At 43.3% G+C, this 20,224-nt stretch overlaps 1 protein-coding gene across 1 annotated transcript in view; it reads right to left on the bottom strand.

Annotated features, from left to right (window-relative positions):
• ACSS3 (acyl-CoA synthetase short chain family member 3) overlaps positions 1–20,224 on the bottom strand; it is a 951,593-nt gene that overhangs the window by 629,685 nt on the left and 301,684 nt on the right. Inside the window, exon 5 of the mRNA XM_069228767.1 lies at positions 9,526–9,666. Coding sequence (XP_069084868.1) covers positions 9,526–9,666 — 141 coding nt within the window. The remainder of the gene's footprint in view (positions 1–9,525; positions 9,667–20,224) is intronic.

Genomic DNA, 20,224 nt, shown 5'->3' on the forward strand with positions numbered 1-20,224 from the left:
GCAGCAGGGTTTACTAAATTATGCAGCAATACAATGAAATGTATGCACCATAATGGGGCATATTTTGAGATAGTATCACTTCACTATTTTCTCACTTTCACACATATCAACGCTGTCTGGACAAAGGTTTCACCTAGTTTTAACCCCCAAATGCAGCAATATGCAACTGAAAGGTGAAGAGTCAACCTTTGAGAACTGCCTTCTGCTGTAGAGGCAACACGTGTCACCACATTTTTAGTAATGTTTGATCTGTTTTATGCTGGAAAGTTTTTTTTTATTTAAAATGAGCAAATTATGCATCAAATGATAGATTGTGTGGCAAATCCATAATTATGCAAAAAATGCTGCTGCTGCAGAATCAAATAATTTCAGTGGCCCTGCATATTCCTATGTTAGGCACAAGGAGATTAAGTGGCTTGCCCAAAATTAAAATATGTTGTCCTGACACAGAAACTTGAACCTGGTTCTTGACTTCCAAGTCAGCATCTCTGGCCGTGGTCCCACATTCTCTCCCCTCCTCTACCCATGTTCAGGACCTGTCCAAGAAGTATGCCCATGGTATCTGATTCTTACATTGAGCAAATTATGCATCAGATGATAGATTATGTGGCAAATCCATAATTATGCAATAAATGATGCTGCTGCAGAATCAAATAATTCCAGTGGCCCTGCATAATCCTATGTTTTAGGCACAAGGAGATTAAGTGGCTTGCCCAAAATGACAAGATGTTGTCCTGACACAGAAACTTGAACCTGGTTCTTGACTTCCAAGTCAGCATCTCTGGCCGTGGTCCCACATTCTCTCCCCTCCTCTACCCATGCTCAGGATGTGTCCAAGAAGTATGCCCATGGTATCTGTTTCTTACATTAAGCCTATTTCAAAGTGATGCCGTATTGTCAGATCGGTGGACATGTCACAGGGAGAGAATTATTGCCCAGGATCAAACAGTTAGATACATGTGTAAAGCCAGGAGTGCAGTGTACTGCTACTTAAAGCAAAGGCTATATATTTAACAGTGTGCTGCTTTTAGGTGACTGTACCATGTGACTGGCCACCTCTCTTCTTCAAGGTAATATTAAGCAATTTTTTTAACACATATTAGCAGTTTTATATTGAATCAAAATACTCCCAATCTTGCCAAAAAGGGAGCAGCAGAGAAATATGTTCAAACAGGTGATTGCCCAAAAGCAGACAACTGGACTAAATGGGAGGCTGGGAATGTAAGCAGTGTCTCCAGGTTTCATATTTTCAGCTAGTCCAGCACACCACTGCAGGGGTTTCAGTGATTCTGATGGTAAGGCAAAGGGGCTGTCCCTTCCAGGGAATTATCACTCTGTTATGGGCCCTGTCTAGTTTTAACCCAGACTGTTTATTTCCACCATAAAGCTGAGATTAGTTGTCAGCCATTTTCGTCCCATAGTTGAAACATACCCACTTCACCAGGTCCTGTGCCAGTGGATGCCTACTGGACAGTATGTGTGCTAGATACTGATATTTACCACTGGAGTTTCAAAGCTTAAGACTGTTTCACTCTATTTGGACACCACTATTCATTTTCTAAACGTATTACTCAAAATGTGCAATAGGAAGCAGTCAAGGCTTACTTTAGGAGGTGGTAAAGTGATTAGAATTCAAAAATAATATTAAGAGTAATCATGTTCAATCGATGTAATCTCCAGTTGAATTAGCATTTAACATGGGCTGTGTTATGTGGGGGATTTAGAATGAAACTCCAGAAACCCTCTGCAACCCTTAGTTCCCCCACTCTCCAACAAACCTCTTCTGATGTCTCTGCACACACAATGTGTAGAGGCCCAAATTGCCAAGGCAAGGCACAAATTACCCTGCAAAGTGATAATGGAAAATTCACTTACTTGGCCCTCGCAGTGATGGCTGTGGACCATGAGTGCGAGTCCCACGGAAGAGGACACTCCTGCCCTGGGCCTTGCAGCACTAGACAACAGCAGTGAGTTGCAGGGCATGGTACCACTCTCCCCTGCACTTCACATCTTTGGATCATAGTGGGGTTGGTTCAGGGCTATAACACTGTTGCGAGGCCAAAGGAAAGAAGGCTCCAATGTTCTGGGTTCCTTCTCCTCAGCCTCCCAGCACTAGATCATGGTTGAGTGACCTAGGGCAGTGGAGGCCACTACCCTACGCCTCCTAACCACGATGTAAAGTGACCTAGGGCAGTGGAGGACACTACCCTACGCCTCCTAACCACGATGTAGCATTGTAAGGCCTTGAGTAGCCCCTTTACCCTGGGATTCATAGCCACAGTTTAATGCAGGAAGGACTGAGGGTAGTGGTGCTCCCTCCCTTTAACCTCTCAGGGCTACACCATAACTGAATGGGTTGGGGGGCCATGTGGCCAAGACCCCAGGACCCAACTGAAATTGTCTCACAGCTCTCTACCACAGCTCTGTGCATGGGCCCATGTCAGAGGCACAGCCACCAGTAGTGCATCAGGTGCTGTGGCATTGGGCCTATGGGTGCCAAGTGCCCAATGTTCCCAAATTATGGCTTTATTTTACTGTGCAGCAAGTGGATGAGGAGAATCATTTAATTTTCACCAGGGCCACTGCTGCCATTGCTGTGCTACTTGCTCCTCTTTTATGGGCCTCACAACCGTGTTCCAGAATTTTGTGGCCCAGGAGAGGCCCTCCCTCTCCTGCACCTCGCGGCCATGGTTAGACACTCAAGGTAGGATGCACCCGCCCATGAGCTTAAGAGCACTGAACCAGAGTTCACTGATGTTAGGGAGCCAATGCATCCAAATTACAGTTGTGTTTTACTGTCCAGCATAATTTTATTGCATCATGGCCCATGGCCACATTACTATGCCATGACCCAGAACTGTGAACCCCAGGTAGACCCATCTGCTTTAGGCTTTGCAGCCGAGGTCCAGTGATGAGAGGCAAACTAGAGGGAGCCTACTGCCCTGGGGCTTACAGTACTATTCCAAGGTTGCAATGCCCAGGGGAAGAAGCCCCTTTGAAGGGCATTGCAGTCACTAGAATAGCAAGAGCCATCTGCAGTCGGACCATGTCCTTGTGGGGTTATGGATCCAATGTACCAAAATTATTGCTGTGTTTTACTATCCAGTCAGTGACCAAGGGGTAATGTGGAGGAACAGTTTACCATGTTTGCACCAGGGCTCACTGCACCATTGATACACCACAGGCTCCATTCTCCTGGGCCTCACAGCCATAGCCCTCTGCCGCAAAATCCAAAGGGTGGTGCCTGTATCATAGCACCATGGTTGTGAGACCCAGGGGATGAGCCCCTCTCAGGGGCATAGCTAACAATAGTGCAGCAGGTACAATGACACTGGAGCCCAGGGGTGTTATGGGCCCAATGAACCAAATTATGGATGTATCTTATGTCCAGCCAGGGGGCGAGTGGGGAAAGAGAGCGGCTAATTTGCTTTGCTTCACCAGGGCCTATGGCACCATTGCAAGACCAATCTCTCCAATGCTTCACAGCCATGATCCAGTGCTCTGAGGACTACCAAAAAAGGGTGGCAGAGTGCAGGACTGTTCATTTTAGATCTTTGTCCTGCATCCTGCAGCAAGCTCCTGCAGGATACCAAATGTACAACTTGTTTTGCCTGCCAAGAGACTGATGCAGAATAAACAATAGGGGATGTAAAACACACCGTTTTCTGGAAAGCCTGTAGCAGCCCAACCCAGTTCGATGCCCCAACACTCACTCTGGAAACAACCACTGTGCAAAGGTGCGAGGAGGGCAGCAATTGCTAATATGTTAACGGGGAGGGAGGACTTCTATCACAGGAAATTACCAACACAGGCCACGTTATTAAAATGTTCACCTTTAGGGATGCTAAACGAACGAAGCCCTGATGAACACCACCCACCCTAAAATGTTTACTTTAAAATAATGGGCAGTCAGCCCATGAGATAATGGCAAATAGGAGGAAAAGGTCCAAAAATAACATGATTTGCCTAAGATCAAACAATAAGGCCAAAACGGAGAACCAAGATTGCAACACAGGACTGCTTGTTTCAAGGCGCATAACTTCACAGTATACCAGATGCTTTGCCTGTTAAAGAGAATGGGCGTCTAATTTAAGACATGGTGCAATTGGATGAAAACTCTAAAATTAACTCTTTGATTTTTGGTAACCTCCAAATAAACATCTTCTTGGTAAAACCACAAGCACAATTATTGTCCTGCTATGTAAAAGTGGAAAGTTGTCTTCCGTACTGGGGAGGGAGCCCTTACAATAGGTGGGTGAGGGTGGAGCCTGTTCTTGACTTTTAGAAGTTAGGGATTGATTGTTGTCATCAAGGACTCCCAGGCATGGTGCAGTGCTGTGAGGTCCAGGGGGAAGGGTCCTCCCCTGTGCCTTGCATCACTGGACCATGGTGGGAAAGCACATCCCTCCCTTGAGCCTCCCAGACCTAGTCAAGTGCTGCAAGACTCGAGGAAAGGGCATGTCCTGGACTTGCGGTGCTGGACCATGGGTGAGAAACGTGGTGGGGGCTGGTGGGTTGGGGGGGACTTTGCAGTCCTGGTCAAGCACTGAGAGGCCCGGAGAATTGGACCACTAGTTTGCCTTTGATTACTTCTGAAGTTCAAGTAATAATTTTTCCAGTTACTTTCCTGTCTGCAAACCAGTGTAAATGTCCCCACACCCCAATCCACCACTGAAAGACTAACTAAATGGATGGCCCATAATAGAATGACTCACTGCCACCATTTTCATTTATCAAAAGCACTGCACTGTTTTTATAAGTATGATCTCTGTTACCTTGGAGCATAATAAATGCTTTTTTTAAGCCAGTGGCTAGTGCCCCTTGAGACCAGTGATGGTCCACCAGGGAGGGCCTACCTAAATTTGCAGACCTCTGCTGTACATCATTTGTCTAGTTTTCTGCATTTCCAATTTGAGAGATTTTACTTTGTTAAAAAGGCAACAATGTTTTTTTCGATGTTGTTACATCTGAAGTAGTTCTGTTGAGATTTTGTTTATTTTTCTCTGGTTTAGACATGAAAATGCTGGTCATGGAAAACAATACTGACCAGATGCAACCTTAGAAGCCTGGCCTCCCGGTCTTGGGCCTTCAAACCATAGTCCAGCTAAGTGAGGCCCAAGAAAATGGGCCAGTTAGTCAGCCAGACTTGCAGCATTGTTTAATTACATGTGAACGTGTGCTTTCTAGGTGTCATCATATGCAAGTGAAAGGAGACGTATCTCAAAACTGTTAATTGAGTCTGCATCATGCTAATTAACCAAAGGAAATGTACTCTGGAACCATGTAAGTGTATTAATAATTAGTACCCGAACATTTAAAGGCTTTACAGGGCATTGATAGGGGTTTTGTAGCCGTGTCTCATGGCAAATGACGTAAAACCCTTTTAGCATTCCAGTAGTTTCTGGTGTTTTACAGTCTCTTAGGTAATGCCTTTAATAGAAGTCAAGGCAAAACACAAATGATGGACCGAATGCGGAACCAATCAAACATTCACCCCCAGTCACAGATCTGGGTTTAATCCATCAATTATTTTGCTCACCATGCCACCCCAGTTTGAACCCAGCTGTATGCAAATCAGTCTTGACCCTGTTCTTCATGGGAACAGTCCAGCCCGAACTGCCAGGCCAGGTCCTCCCTGGACCGGAAACAAGCATCCTGGGACCGGTTTCAGGGTTTCACCCTTCATCAGCCAGGCTAGATTGAATCCAGTGGCATAGTGAGCCCGGGACCCACGTCTGGGCATACCCGGCGCACTTATGGTGGCAAAAGCAAAGCAAAACACAAATGATGGATGGAATGCGGAACCAAATAAACATTCACCCCCAGTCACAGATCTGGGTTTAATTCATCAATTCTTTTGCTCACCATGCCACCCCAGTTTGAACCCAGCCGTATGCAAATCAGTCTTGACCCTGTTCCTCATGGGAACAGTCCAGCCCGAACTGCCAGGCCAGGTCCTCCCTGGACCGGAAACAATGCATTTGGCTTATGAGCATAGTTATTAGTTCATTTATTTTGTTTTTGATATTCATGTAACTTAAACTTAACTATAAGGTAGCAGAGTGCCGAATATGGATTTGGCACAGTATCCAGTTACTTTCCAAACACAGACAGGTAGAATATAGTAATCGGGTAACATATGGTGGAGTGAGGAAGCGAAATCCAGAATTAAGAAAATACACACCTTGGACCCATCACGGGTCTCGCAGGGAAAAGCACACCTCTCTTGAAATTACAGATGCCACCTGTACCCGTAATTTGGGGATGAGGGAATACAATGGGATTCCAATTTCCCCCTTAAAAATTGGGAATTACCACAGAAATCCAGAATATTACACTCACACAATTTCTGGCTGCCAGATTTCAGCTGGTGAAATGTTCGATGGTGTGAGGAATGTGGTATTTTACATTCTGTGCAATTCCCTACTAGTTTGGAAACCCCCTTTCCAGACCAATTACAAGGTAACGTGATCGGGTCCTCCGTGTTCAGAAGAGATAGGTTTCATGGTCTTTGTGGAAAGAAAAAAAATATTCACAGTTGTGCAGATGTTTTGCGGACTATTGTCTCGAATTATTAGTGCTAATCAAAAGGCTTGACTGAATAGGTTTGATTTCTCAGCTCTATGACTTTGTTTCTTATCCTTCTGACCCTCCAGCAACAATTAATTTTTCTTTTAGAAAAGTTTTGCTTTACAGGCGTCAATCTTAGTGTGTAATGCACCATCCTTTAAAAGGATTGTTAGACTTTTCATCCTTGGCGTGGTCTCCCTTTACTTTTTGCCTCTGTTCCCCAGGTTGTTGATGTGTGCTGGACTCTGATTTTACTGTTTTTGTTACTCTGGGCACTTTACCACTGCTAACCAGTGCTAAAGTGCAAGTGCTCCTTTACAAAATGTGTATGTAATTGGCTTATCCATGATTGGCATATTTGATTTATTAGTAAGTCCCTAGTACAGCGCATTAGAGGTGCCCAGGGCCTGTAAATCAAATACTACTAGTGGGCCTGCAGCACTGGTTGTGCCACCCACATAAGTAGCTCTGTAATCATGTCTCAGACCTGCCACTGCAGTGTCTGTGTGTGCAGTTTTAACTGTAAATTCGACTTGGCAAGTGTACCTACTTGCCAGGCCTAAACCTTCCTTTTTCTTACATGGCAAACACCCCTAAGGTAGGCCACAGGTAGCCCCAAGGGTAGGGTGCAGTATATGGTTAAGGTAGGACATATAGTAATGTGTTGTATATGTCCTGAAAGTGAAATATTGCTAAATTCGTTTTTCACTGTTGCAAGGCCTGTCCCTCTCATAGGTTAACATGGAGGCTACCTTTAAATCTGATTAAAGTGTAGATTCCCTTTGGGAGCGGATGGACTTGTGGAGTTTGGGGTCTCTGAGCTCACAATTTAAAAATACATCTTTTAGTAAAGTTGATTTTAAGATTGTGTGTTTGAAAATGCCACTTTTAGAAAGTGAGCATTTTCTTGCTTATACCATTTCTGTGACTCTGCCTGTTTGTGGATTCCCTGTCTGGGTCAGTTTGACAGTTGGGCTGGTTGCACCTCACACTAGACAGTGACACAAAGGGAGCTGGGGTGTAGTAGCCTGCATATCCTGATAAGCCATCGGTGCTAGGAGGGAGGGGAGGAGTGGTCACTCACACCTGAAAGGGCTGTGCCTGCCCTCACACAATGCAGTCTCCAACCCCTGGTGAGTGTCTGGGGCCTGGCCTGGGCAAGGCAGGATTTCACATTCCAAAGAGACTTTACTTTGAAGTAGGCCTACTTCAAAGGAGAAATTGGGTATAAAAAGGGCACCCAAAACCACAGACTTTAGAAACACTTCTGGAACCAAGAGGAACCTCTGCCTGGAGAAGAGCTGAATATCTGAGGAAGAAGAGCTGCCATGCCTGTGACTGTGCTTTGTGGAGCTATCCTGCAGTTGCTGCGTCTGCCAGAGTAAGAGGGCAAAGACTGGACTTTGTGTGCCTTCCATCTTGAGAAGAAATCTCCAAGGGCTTGATCTAGAACTTCCCTCTTGTTGTTTGAAGTCTCAGGGACAGCAAAGACTTCTCTATGCCAGCACCTGGAGTCTCTGGAGAGACTCCTACTCTGTCCTGTATTGCCCATCCAGTTCCTGGGCAGCCTAAAGACAAGGAAATCCACGCACAGAGCGCAATGCAGGGAAAAGATTGATGCGAATCCGATCTGCGGCTCAAAAAACGACGCGCCGCCGGCTCTGCAGCTGAGAAACTACATTTGCAGGAAACGCAACGAAGAATCGACGCACGGAGCAGGAGAAATGACGTGCAGCAGCGCTGCCAGAGGCTGGGAGATCACAACCTGCGCTGCAGGGTTTTTGGATCATCGTGTGGCAGGATTTCCGACTCCTGTACCGCCGTGCGGAGTTATTTTTGATGCACACCCGCCCGTGCGGGGTTATTTTTGACGCGCACCAGGTACATTTTCACGCTAGCAGCGCTAGTGTGTTTTTAAATCTACTTAAAGACTCTTTTTGCATTTTTATTGATAACTTGACTTGTGTATTGTGGATTTTTGTCGTTTTGGTCTTGTTTTGTTTAGATGAATATTTCCTATTTTTCTAAACTGGTGTTGTGTCATTTTGTAGTGTTTTCATTAAGTTACTGTGTGTGTTGCTACAAATACTTTACACCTAGCACTCTGAAGTTAAGCCTACTGCTCTGCCAAGCTACCAAGGGCGTAAGCAGGGGTTAGCTGAGGGTGATTCTCTTTTACCCTGACTAGAGTGAGGGTCCTTGCTTGAACAAGGGGTAACCTGACTGTCAACCAAAGACCCCATTTCTAACAGGTATGTGTGACTCCAAAGACAAAGCATGAAAGAGTTCTTAGATGGAGTGGAAAAGCCTGTCAGGAAGGAGCCGAATCTCTGAGTTTTACTTTCGGTTTACTTTCTGACAGGTATAATCTTATTTTAGATGGTTGAGCTGAAACAAGATTAAACAGAAAACCATTCCCTAATTCTAAAAAAGTGTATTTTGTATTTACAAGTGACACATCTTGTGCTAAATGTCTGCTTTTCTATTGAATGGTTTTGTTAATTGTTTATGGGTATGGTACGGTAGATCGTCAAGCTTTCTCAGAATCCCCGTGAAGCTACTACACTCTTTATTTCCACATTTTTTCATTTAAAGTAGGGTTCAAGTTAAAAAAATACAGACTCAAAACAGGGGTCCTATGCACATTATTTTACAATATTCCCATGCCTTTCTGCCCTTTAAGTTTTATATATTCCAAGTACGCATCTCAAAAGTCCCCTACAAAATTTCAGAGGACTGCCAAAGACCCACCTCAAGTAAATAAACTCCACTAAGAATCTTTCTATGAGATTTAGTCGAATTCAAATAACACCTTTCCGGTAAAGTGAAACGTATACACACAAAGGTAAAGGACTTAATTGAGCCAGTACTTAGAAAGAGAATTTGACAAATGATACATACACTGAAGCAGGTTGGCAGCCCATTAGGGTTTCCATAAATAAATATATCTGGTACCTTGGGCATCCCAGTAGTGCCAGATGTGTAGAGAACATAGAGGGGGTGATCTGAAAGAACAGGAACACAGTCATGGGGCTGGGCTTTCGCCAGTTCTTCGTTCCAGTCGAGGTCACGTCCTGGAGCCAAAGGGACAGCTTTCTGAACAAAAAAATAAAGAAAACATAGTCACTTAAAGCCTATCCAGTGAAATAAATGAATAGCTTCTTCTAATGACGTGCTTGTAGCTAGACTTTCCAGTACTCGCTAGACAAACGGTTGGAGTCATTCACTCAGTCTCTGGTCACAGATTTTCCGTAAGGTAAAATATTTAAAAAATAAAATCTCCTGCATGCCCGCCTGCTACCCTTCCCAGCCTTGCATGTCAACATATGCCGCTTGTAGCATTCACATCTCTGAGTAATTGCATGAAAAAATATCGTGAGCAATAAATGCTATGTGGTGAATGTTAATATTGATAGAGTGGACTATGATTGGTAGAGCTAGTGCTGCAAGAAACTGATACTCCTCAGATAGTGTTCTCTATGAATTAATGTGAAATTTTATATGTTGTCATACAGTACAAATGCCAGCACCGTAGGCCCACGAATTTCTAGACAAGGGTGCTCATTCTGAGACTAGGGGTGGCCATCGGACCGCCGTGGTAGTGGCGGTTCGACCTGCCACATTCTGACTGCGACCGAAACACCGCGGTAATACCGCCGACACCGCCATGCAGGAGGCGGCCTCCAGCCTGGCGGTCCGGGCAGTTGTAATCTGTCAGGGCAGCACTGCTAGCAGCGCTGCCCGCCGGATTACAAGTTCCATTCCGCCATCCTTTCCATGGCGGTTCACACCACCGAGGAAAAGCTGGTAGAATGAGGGTGCTGGGGGCCCCCTGCGAGCTCCTGCACTGCCCATGCACTTGGCCTGGGCAGTCCAGGGTCCCCCATGCACAGCCCTGTTGCGCATTTCACTGCCCGAGTTATGGGCAGTGAATGCACCGCCACATTGGCACCAGCTCGATCCTGAGCCGGCGTCAATGTTAAGGCCCTCTTCTCCCCAGGGCCAGCAGGCGGAAGCACTGTTTCCACCTGCCAGCCCTGCGGTGAAGTCGGAATACGGCCGGCGGTGTCCTGACGGCACCAGCGGTCAGGTTGCGGTTTGAGTTTGGCGGGCAGCCTCCGCTGCCTGCCAAACTCAGAATGAGCACTGCGGTGCTGTAGCCCACCTTCACCAATATGTCAGTAAGAAGCAGAGCTAGACTCCAGAGAGAAGTGATAACAGAATTCAAGTGAACTAAACGAGGCTGCAACAAATAAACATCAAAGAAAAGGGCATTCAGTATCCCCTTGACTACCCTTTCTTTACAAAGGGAACAAATTAACAACAGACACAGGGTCAGGATAGCTGAGAAGCTGTGAACGCAAATTAAAGCAGGAAGGCAGGCCAAACAATTATTTAAAAATATTAACTTTGCATACCACCAGGTTTCCAAAGGCGAAATATTTTGCATTTTTTCATCCCAGAGGATGGACTGCAAAGATCAACACCTCTAAAGCAGATATGCCCCTCAACACAATGTGTGCTACCTCCTTCTCCTTGCTACTAGACAGGGATGACTTTCACTGAGAGTGAGTAATACATTAGGACACAAGATGCCTGATGGGGAGAGGATGTAGCGTAATGGCCAGAGATGCTGACTGGGGAACTGGGAAATCAGGATCGAGTCTTGGTGTCAGCTTAACATCCTGTGATTCTGGGCAAATCACTTAATCTCTATGTGCCTAAAACAAAAATGAATATGTTCTGGTGTAATGTAACCAGTGTCTGTGTAACACACTTCAATACCTTAGGGTCAAGTTTCCACTATATAAAAATGCCTTTTGGGAATGGTAGAAGTTGCACATACTTAACTTACGTACTTCCTTGTTTTCTATCTTCTCTTTGATTCTCGTGGAAACAAGCAGAACAGTTTTCAGACTAAAAGTGAAACCCGAATCAATCTTATAATACATCCTTAATTATTATGTCAGATATTCTGGATAAAAAATGCAGCTCTGAGATTTAACCAAAGGTTAATAACCACTGTGACTTCTAACAAGCTTCCCTCTTACTCCATCTGGTTGTAACACCTTCGGAAGCAACTGGAGGACCATTATCTGGAAGGTACCAGGGTATTATTTTCACAAAAAGGATACACGAGTACATGAGTATCTACTGTTCAAATGTTCATCCAGTTGCTGTCACCTTATTCCCTTTTCTTCAGCTAAATTAATCAGATAAACCATTCTCACCTTACCCTCTCCTGAGTTTATATCTGGAGCATGTGCACTCATGTACAAATGTTTTCCTCCTGCCTGGTTATCTTCAGCTCAATCAGCGTGAACTCTTCTTATGCTGTGTGGGAATGTCACTTCTCTTTAGAAGGGTTATTCTTTGTCGTGTATTGCCACAATAAGTACCAAGAACCATTGCATTTATCTTATCCGGACTATGCCACTGGGATGTATCTACAGGCACCTGAGTGAGTCTTGTACAACCTGCAAAAGATACCAAACTCTGTGGCAAGATAACTGCTGGCACACATGACTCTGCAACCACATCAGACTTTGCGTTTAAGCTTATCACCGTCCCACGATTAAGAGGGGAATATCATACAAAGCTCTGAGCATCACACAAAGGGTTGTTAATGGAACTGACACTCTCAGGCAGCAGAAGAATGTTTGTGTACACAAACCTACACAGCACCGCAGATCAAAATCTCGTCTTCAAATTGCTATCCTTAATTATGCTTGGAAGGCTCCTCTTTATTGGTACAACCCACAGAACTCAAGACTTTTGTGCATTTGCAAAGTGTCCTTACACAAGTCATTTAGCAGAGCAATTTTGATTTGAGAATTAGATAACTACTGAATCACACATAGAGAAATGTGTCAGCAGTTCTTGAACAGGTGCTTAAATTTGCCTTCAGCCACCAATGGGGGATAAATAATGTTACAGGTACATGTATTATAGCCAGGTTTAAGCCCTGGCATAAACATCAAATGCCATCACCATTTTCAACATTGCAGAACGTACAAGAATACTGGTTTTTAATGGGACTTCTGTAACAGCATCTGCTCCACTGTGACCAGTGCTAATCACAACAAACTTACCTTCCTCACCACAACCTGGATTGCCACGTTCACAATGTGATTCTAAGGGAGCTAAAGAGAATCTTCAAGCCTCACACATTTTTTGTATAAAAACTTGACACTCCTGTTCATTCTTTTATTGCCTTCAGCTCTGAGAAAATAATTTCTCAACATGAATCAGAATTCTATCCAGGCAATGTCCAGAAGGTTCAGTCAATACTGGGAACTAACACTCCTATCCCCAGACCAGATTGCATGCCACTTACTCCTAAATATATCAATTTCTCAGCTGCAGGCTGGACTAGTCACTGCTGGTGGCCAAAATTAAAAACCCTAATCAATTTATTATCTTCTGACCACAGCCTTACGTTACTTCACTGCTCACATTACCATAACTTACCTCAAGCTAGACCTCACACTGCAAATCAACAAGTGACTAAAAACCAAAGCACACCAGTATGATACCTCTGTATCAACCCAATAATCTAAGTACTGCACACTCACTTTCATCAGGGGCAACGGGTCTCAGAAACCATGGATTAGTTCTCCACTATATCTTTCTTAAGTACCCATAAAACCTGGTCTCCTTCTTCATCCAAGAACTGTGCTTTTATGTGACTCTGGGACAGTAGCTCTCCAAACTGTAGCAGAAATCCATTACAGACAGTCTGCATCTGAGAAAGAGCCGTACAAACCCCACTTCACAAATTACCAGATGAATGGCATCCTGTACAAAACTCTGGCTAATGTTTGAATCATTCCACAGAATGGACCTCAATTTCAATGCTCCAGTAGGTCTGGACATCTTTCCTTTACGGTCACCGCCTCAGCTCTTATTTCATGCGGTACATCTTGGCTTGCGGTCTTGAGTTGGTCTCAAAGAGGAGACATTGCAATGAAAGAGAAGTGCCGCTGTCATCTGACTTGCAGCTGCTTTCGAAGCCAAGAGCTTACCACTATGTGTGCCAGTGTGGCTTGTGTGTGATGTTCATAGTTCTTACCTGTGGTTCTGTAATGCTAACAGCACTCAGACTCTCATCTCTAATGTCCTGTTAAGGGAGACATACCACGAACAGTGCCTCGTAAATACTGCACTTCATACAGACTTGGCCCTATTGCTGGGTCTCCACAAGGCTCCACAACTGTTAGGATATAGTGAAGACTACATCTGTATTTTTCTTTCTGTGTGAAGGTTTTCAATGCCTTTTTAAGGATTTGGTGCCCTTTCCTCCTTAGTGGAAACACTCGTATTGACTCCATCTGCATCCTAGCGCTAACTGATCTTGATGACTGAATTTGTTTTGTAAGTACTGAAGATTCTTTCATTTTTTTCTATGTGACTTGGGTTAGCACCTTTTGTTGCAGGACAGTGTCTGAGGCCTAGCCTTTAAGGTACTATAGACCTGGCCAGCTCAAGTTAATATGCAGTTACTTTTCTTAAATTCAGATATATTATCTGGCTTGCTTATTTTTCTTCCTCTATGTTTTTGTATTTTTTTATTTAGATATGGCTTCATTGGTTTAGTTACAGGTATGTCACTTTCCAGGAAATGGGTGGATGATATCTTGCTTAGTCGCTCTGTCATTTTGAAAAGAAGGCCTTTCTTTCAGTAGGTATAATTTCAATTGAACATGCACCAATTCCAGGGTCGGGCCATTTCTTTTTAGTACCTTGGCCCTTTTTGTTCGTGCACATTTCCTACCCTATTACACAAGACATGTTGTCATCTTGTGCTATCTTCCTGGAACTACAGTAACGTCCCACAGTGCTTTTTAGGTCGAGCGTGCAGACACTCTGACATGTTGTAATGTAAGTGTGGGCTTTAATCACGCCCATCCCTATCACTCATTCATGGGCTTACCTTTCAGAAATCCTTTGTTATCATTGGTGAATGCTTTACGTTTGTCCCTCCTTGGGGCAGTTTTGATACCGCCTTGGGCATCGACCCTGCTACATGGATAATTGCATGTTTGCTGATACGTTTGACTGAGAGCAAACTTTTTTTCCTTTTGTGTCTCTTCTTCATGCTCACGCTCATGGCGGCCGTGGCACTTTGAACTGGCTTGCTTACGTCAACCAATGTTTAACTTTTTCAATTTATGTGGCAAGAAAAGTACAGTTAGGAATTTACAACACTAACAGCTCTAACTCGAGCAAACGCGAGACCCATTGCATTGCAAATACTTGTTCTATTTTTGGAGTGCTCATCTCGCCATGAAGACTGGCACATTTTAAAAAGTACCTAATTCGATCCTTACAGCCATCCAACACACAACTGTCTGAATCAATAGCAAAATCGCTAATGCAATGACATGCTAAACAATGGTTCCTTCATGCAAAAAATCATTAGAGTGCTACAGCGATAGCAGTGGTAGACATCCCCATAAAATTACTGACCATCCCATCTGCAGCCTTTATAATCATCAGGACGAGTCTCCGAAGCTTCCCAGTGTACTTGATTTTGACCTTTAAGTACCTGAATTGTAGACTACATATGTATAAAAGTACATCTGCCTGTTAAGGGAGGCACACTTTAGTCAACACCTGTATAATTTAGGAACACCTTACACAAAGACCTACTTTAGGGACTTAAGCCAATCCATTAAACCATGTGGAAGCCCACAATAATTGTCCAAATGAACGTGTGTATGAATGCAGTGCTCTTCCTTCACTCATTGAAACATGCACATGCTTAAGAGTAGCATTTATTAAAAAGGTAATTTGTAGTAATACAGACCTAGCCTCAAGGGCAGTAGTGAGCTGCACAGGTAACAAATATCAAAGTTAAGGAGCATTCATTAATCACTGTGTAAGGATGACAACACGGGTAAAATTATGCTTCTGAGGTTTATTCCTTCACGATCATCAGTACATCCTTTCACAACTGTCTCCTACATCAGAATGCCCGTTCCTCCTCCTCCAACGTCCCTAGTCCCCACATTCTACATTCCACTCCTCAACCTTCCACAGTACTTACATCATACAACACACTCTCCCTCCTTAAAACAAAAATATATATATATAATATATAACAATAAAATACAGTAAATATATTGTAAATCAAAGCCTATTGTAAATCAAAGCCTTTCCCTTCTTCTTGTTCTCTCTATTTTGTTTTTTGTAAACAAAGTCTTTGAACTTGGCAGGCTGACGTCTCATCCTGACATAGGACTTTACCCGTGATGCAACAGAACCATCATCCACAGTAACATTAACATCACTATCATCCAACTCCATAATAGTCTCTCCTTCACAAGACCCATTTTCCATGACTTCCTGTTGTTCACAACCTGCCCCTTCCTTTATACAGTCACAAGATTGCATACCATTTCCAAACTTAACTAACGGATCAGTTCCATAATTTTCGTCTTGGTATTTACCATTCCCTGCACACTTTGCCAATCTGCTCACATTCCACACTTTACCATCCTGTGTAACAACACTCTTTTTGAAAACTTTTATCACTTTCAAAGCCCTACTGAACTTAGCCGCACCTTTCATCACAAAACCTGGCTCACGCACCTTCACCCAATCACCAACTGAAAAACTAGGTTCTTTCACCTTCCACTTGTCATCATATCTCTTCTTAAATTTCTCTTGTTTCCTCCTCACCCTTTCTCTGACTTCCTCCACTGAGACATTCTCCCAGTCCTTACTCTGTTTCGTCTTAGTCCACCACGGACACAATTTAGACACAGGATGTCTTCCTTTCAGTAATTTGAAGGGACTCACTTCTGTGGTACTTTGCGGGATAATGCGATAATACCATAACTTCTCCCTTAACTTCTCTTTCCAAATTCCCCCAAATCCTCGTGCCCAGAAAATACTATCCTTAAGAACTCGATTGAATCTCTCTACTTGACCATTACCTTGAGGATCATACAGAGGGGTAGTAACATGTTTGATATTACTATATTTAAAAAAACTTTGCATTTCACAAGAAGTCAGCTGGACGCCATTATCTGAAATCAAAACCTCCGGATAGCCTTCCCTAGCAAACACCTCCTTGAAAAACTCAATGATAGCTGCAGATGTCGCCTGGGCAACCAACGTCACCTCTGGCCATTTGGAAAAGTAGTCAATTAACACCAAAGCATAATGTGCATCTGTCAGAAGGGAAAAGAATGGGCCAGAAATATCGAAACCCAACTTCTGCCAAGGACAATTCGGCCAGGGAACAGGTATGAGAGGAGCAGGTACAGTTTTCAGCATTTTCTCTGCATTTACACACACACACAACACTCCCTCACTACCCGGTCTGCCATTTTATTTAACCCTGGCCACCAAAAACATGTGCATATCAGTCTTTTCATAGAGGACATTCCTGGATGACCATAATGTGCCAGTTTCAAAATCACCTCTTGCATACCCTTGGGTGGAATGCACTTCCCATTCTTAAACAACAAATCATTCTCTATATCCAATTCATCCCTAACTTTACCATATGGTTCTATCTCAGCAGCTATACTATTCCTTCCTGGTCAACCATCCCTCACATATCTCTTAACTTCTTGGAGAACCAAATCTTCCTCATCACACCTCATCCACTAATCCTCTTCTATACTACCAAACTCTGCCGATATATATCCGGACACAGCAGATACCACGTCACTTTCCAAAGTACTCTCAACACTTATTCCCTCATCTTGTGGAAGACGTGACAAACAATCCGCTACAGCATTACTTCTTCCCGGCACATACTCGATTTTAAGACAATACTCTTGCAACCTGGAAACAAGTCTGGCAATACGGGCAGTGGCATTCCAACCTTCACCTGGAGATAAAATACCTACCAAAGGCTTATGATCTGTCTGCAGAATAAAATTGGACCCCCCAAATACAGTCCCGGAAATGCTCCACAGCCCAAATGCATGCTAGCAATTCCTTATCAATTACTGCATACCTTCTTTCTGCATCAGTCAATGTGCGAGAGGCAAACGTAACATTCCATTTGTCCTTCCCACATATCTGAGACAAAACACCACCAATCCCATACATGCTTGCATCAATGGTTACAATGCATTGTGCCCCCACACAAAAAGGCCTCAAAGTATACGCCTGCACTATTCCTTTTTTAATCCTCTCAAATGCATTACTCTGTTTTTCTGTCCACGCATACTGAACTCCTTTACGTGTAAGCTCCCTCACTGGCTCCATTTTTGTAGCAGAATTCTCAATAAACTTGCTATAATACTCACACAGGCCGGTGAATGACAATAATTTCTCGCGATTGTCAGGAGCAGGAGCATTTACTATTGCTTCTACTAGTGATCGTTTTGGTACCACCCCTTCTCCCGAAATTGCATGACTTAAGTACTCAACAGATTTCGAAAAGAACTTGCACTTCTTCTCCTTTAAAGTCAAACCACTCATACTCAGGACTTTACAAACATTTTCTACATGCTGTTTGTGTTCATTCTCATCTTTTGAGAAGATTACAACATCGTCTTGAAAACACTTCACATATTTGTCCATGTCTTTGAATAGATGAAACGTTGCTCGCTGGAAGACTGACGCTGCTGACGCCAACCCAAACGGCATCCTTTTAAATTGGTATAAACCTTGTGGGTGATGAGCGCTGTGAGATGTCTAGAGCCTTCGGTTAATTCAATTTGGTGATACGCTGATCTCAAATCCAGTCTGCAAAAAAAGTTCACCCCTCCAACATACTAATAACCTCATTAATCTTGGGTAAAGGATGACAATTCACAATGATGTTAGCATTTGCAGCTCTCAGATCCACACACAGTCTCAAAGATTTGTCAGATTTTCGTGCTAAAACGATCAGAGAAACCCACTCAGAAGATTCAATCTCTTCTATCACACCCTCATTCACCATTTCTGATAAGATCTGCTTCAACTCTTCTCTGACACTGATGGGAACATTCCTAAGTTTCTGTATTACAGGATTGGCATTAGCCTTGACTTTAATTCTGTGGCTATAGTTGGCCAATTTGCCCAATTTACTAGTGAAGACCTGTGGAAACTTAGAAGTAATCCTCTCTGTTGCCTCCCTTGACTCTACAACTAATACAGGTTCACTACACCGGGGATTCAAAATTACTCCCAATTTACCTTGGTCCCTCCACCCTAGGACATTAACACCCTTAACTGCAACATACAATTTAATGTTGGCACATCTCTCTTTAAAAATGATTACAGTTTCAACAAAACCGGTCACATCAACAATTCCCCCCTCAAAACTTTCAGCAATAATATCTGGTTCCTTCAAATCGGTCATATCCCAAATTCCTTCAAAAACCTGCTTAAAATAATCCCGTGTAACAACTGTCCAAGGTGACCCCGAATCTGCCATTAACTCCAGCTTCCTCCCAGCGATTTGCACCTCACATCTTGGTTCTCTTAACCGTTCACACACTATTTCATATCCAAGTTTGAGTGACAACACCATGCCCCTTTGCTCACTATCACACTTCAGCCAATCTTCGCCATCTTTTCTACTACTTACACACGCCATCTTTTCTTTGGCAACATAGTTACTTTTCTTGAAATCTTTACATACCCGAGCAAAATGTCCCAACCTTCCACATTTCATACATTCTTTCCCAACTGCCGGACATTGGGGCGACGATGCAAGATGGTTCAAACTACCACAACGGAAACATGATAGTTTCTCCATCCTATCTTGTTTCACCCATTTCCTGCCAACAGCAGTATTCTTGACACCAGAATTACCACTCGAATTACCACCCACCATTGCACCCACCACCTCAGATTCTATATTTTTAACTTTATCGACATCCTGAACAGATCTCATCCACTTCTCAGATTGCTCTAGAGCTTTCGCAGTAGAAATTACATCTTGCAATTTAGGATCTCCCATAACCCACAGATGCTCTTGGATTTTCCTACTTTTCACATGCACTATAATTTTATCCCTGTATCATCTCATCAGTCATATCACCAAAATTGCAATGTATAGATAATCCTCATAGTGCTGTAAGGAACTCATCAAATGTCTCTTCTGAATGCTGTGCCCTGGTATAAAACTTGAATCTATTTGATGCTAGACCTGCAGTAGGTTTGAATCTCTTCTCCAATCTCATTAGCGTTTCCTTGAAAACATCCACCTCTCCATCAGTTTGATCTTGTATTAGTACTGGGGTAAAGTTCTGAAAACCATCTGCCCCTCAGAGCCTAAACAATGTAATAAAATATTTGTGTTCCTTTCTTGTGACATATCGTCATCATCGATAGCTTTCATGTAAGTAAATAATTCTTCCTTCCACCTAGTCCAGTGCATTGGTGGCTCTCCTTTGTTCTGTAAAAACTTTGCAGGAGGTTCAAACTGCATCTTTTCTCCCTTTTATATATCTATATTCTTTGTTTTTTTTTAAAGACAATAATAAAAAAACACAAATAAAAGAAGGAAAAGAGAGAGAAAGAAAATGAAGAACAAAATTATGTAACAGTCTTCTCTCTTCCACAAAGTTAATCCATACTTGTCACAATGGTATGCTTCTTCAATAAATAATGTTTTTTCCTTATTTTTTCTTTTTAGTCCTTCTTTAGTGACACTGACAGGAGGATCTGCACAATAGTCCTCTCTTTGTGTCTATGT

This window comes from Pleurodeles waltl, chromosome 4_1 (genome assembly GCF_031143425.1).
Source record: "Pleurodeles waltl isolate 20211129_DDA chromosome 4_1, aPleWal1.hap1.20221129, whole genome shotgun sequence".
Lineage (NCBI taxonomy): Eukaryota > Metazoa > Chordata > Amphibia > Caudata > Salamandridae > Pleurodeles > Pleurodeles waltl.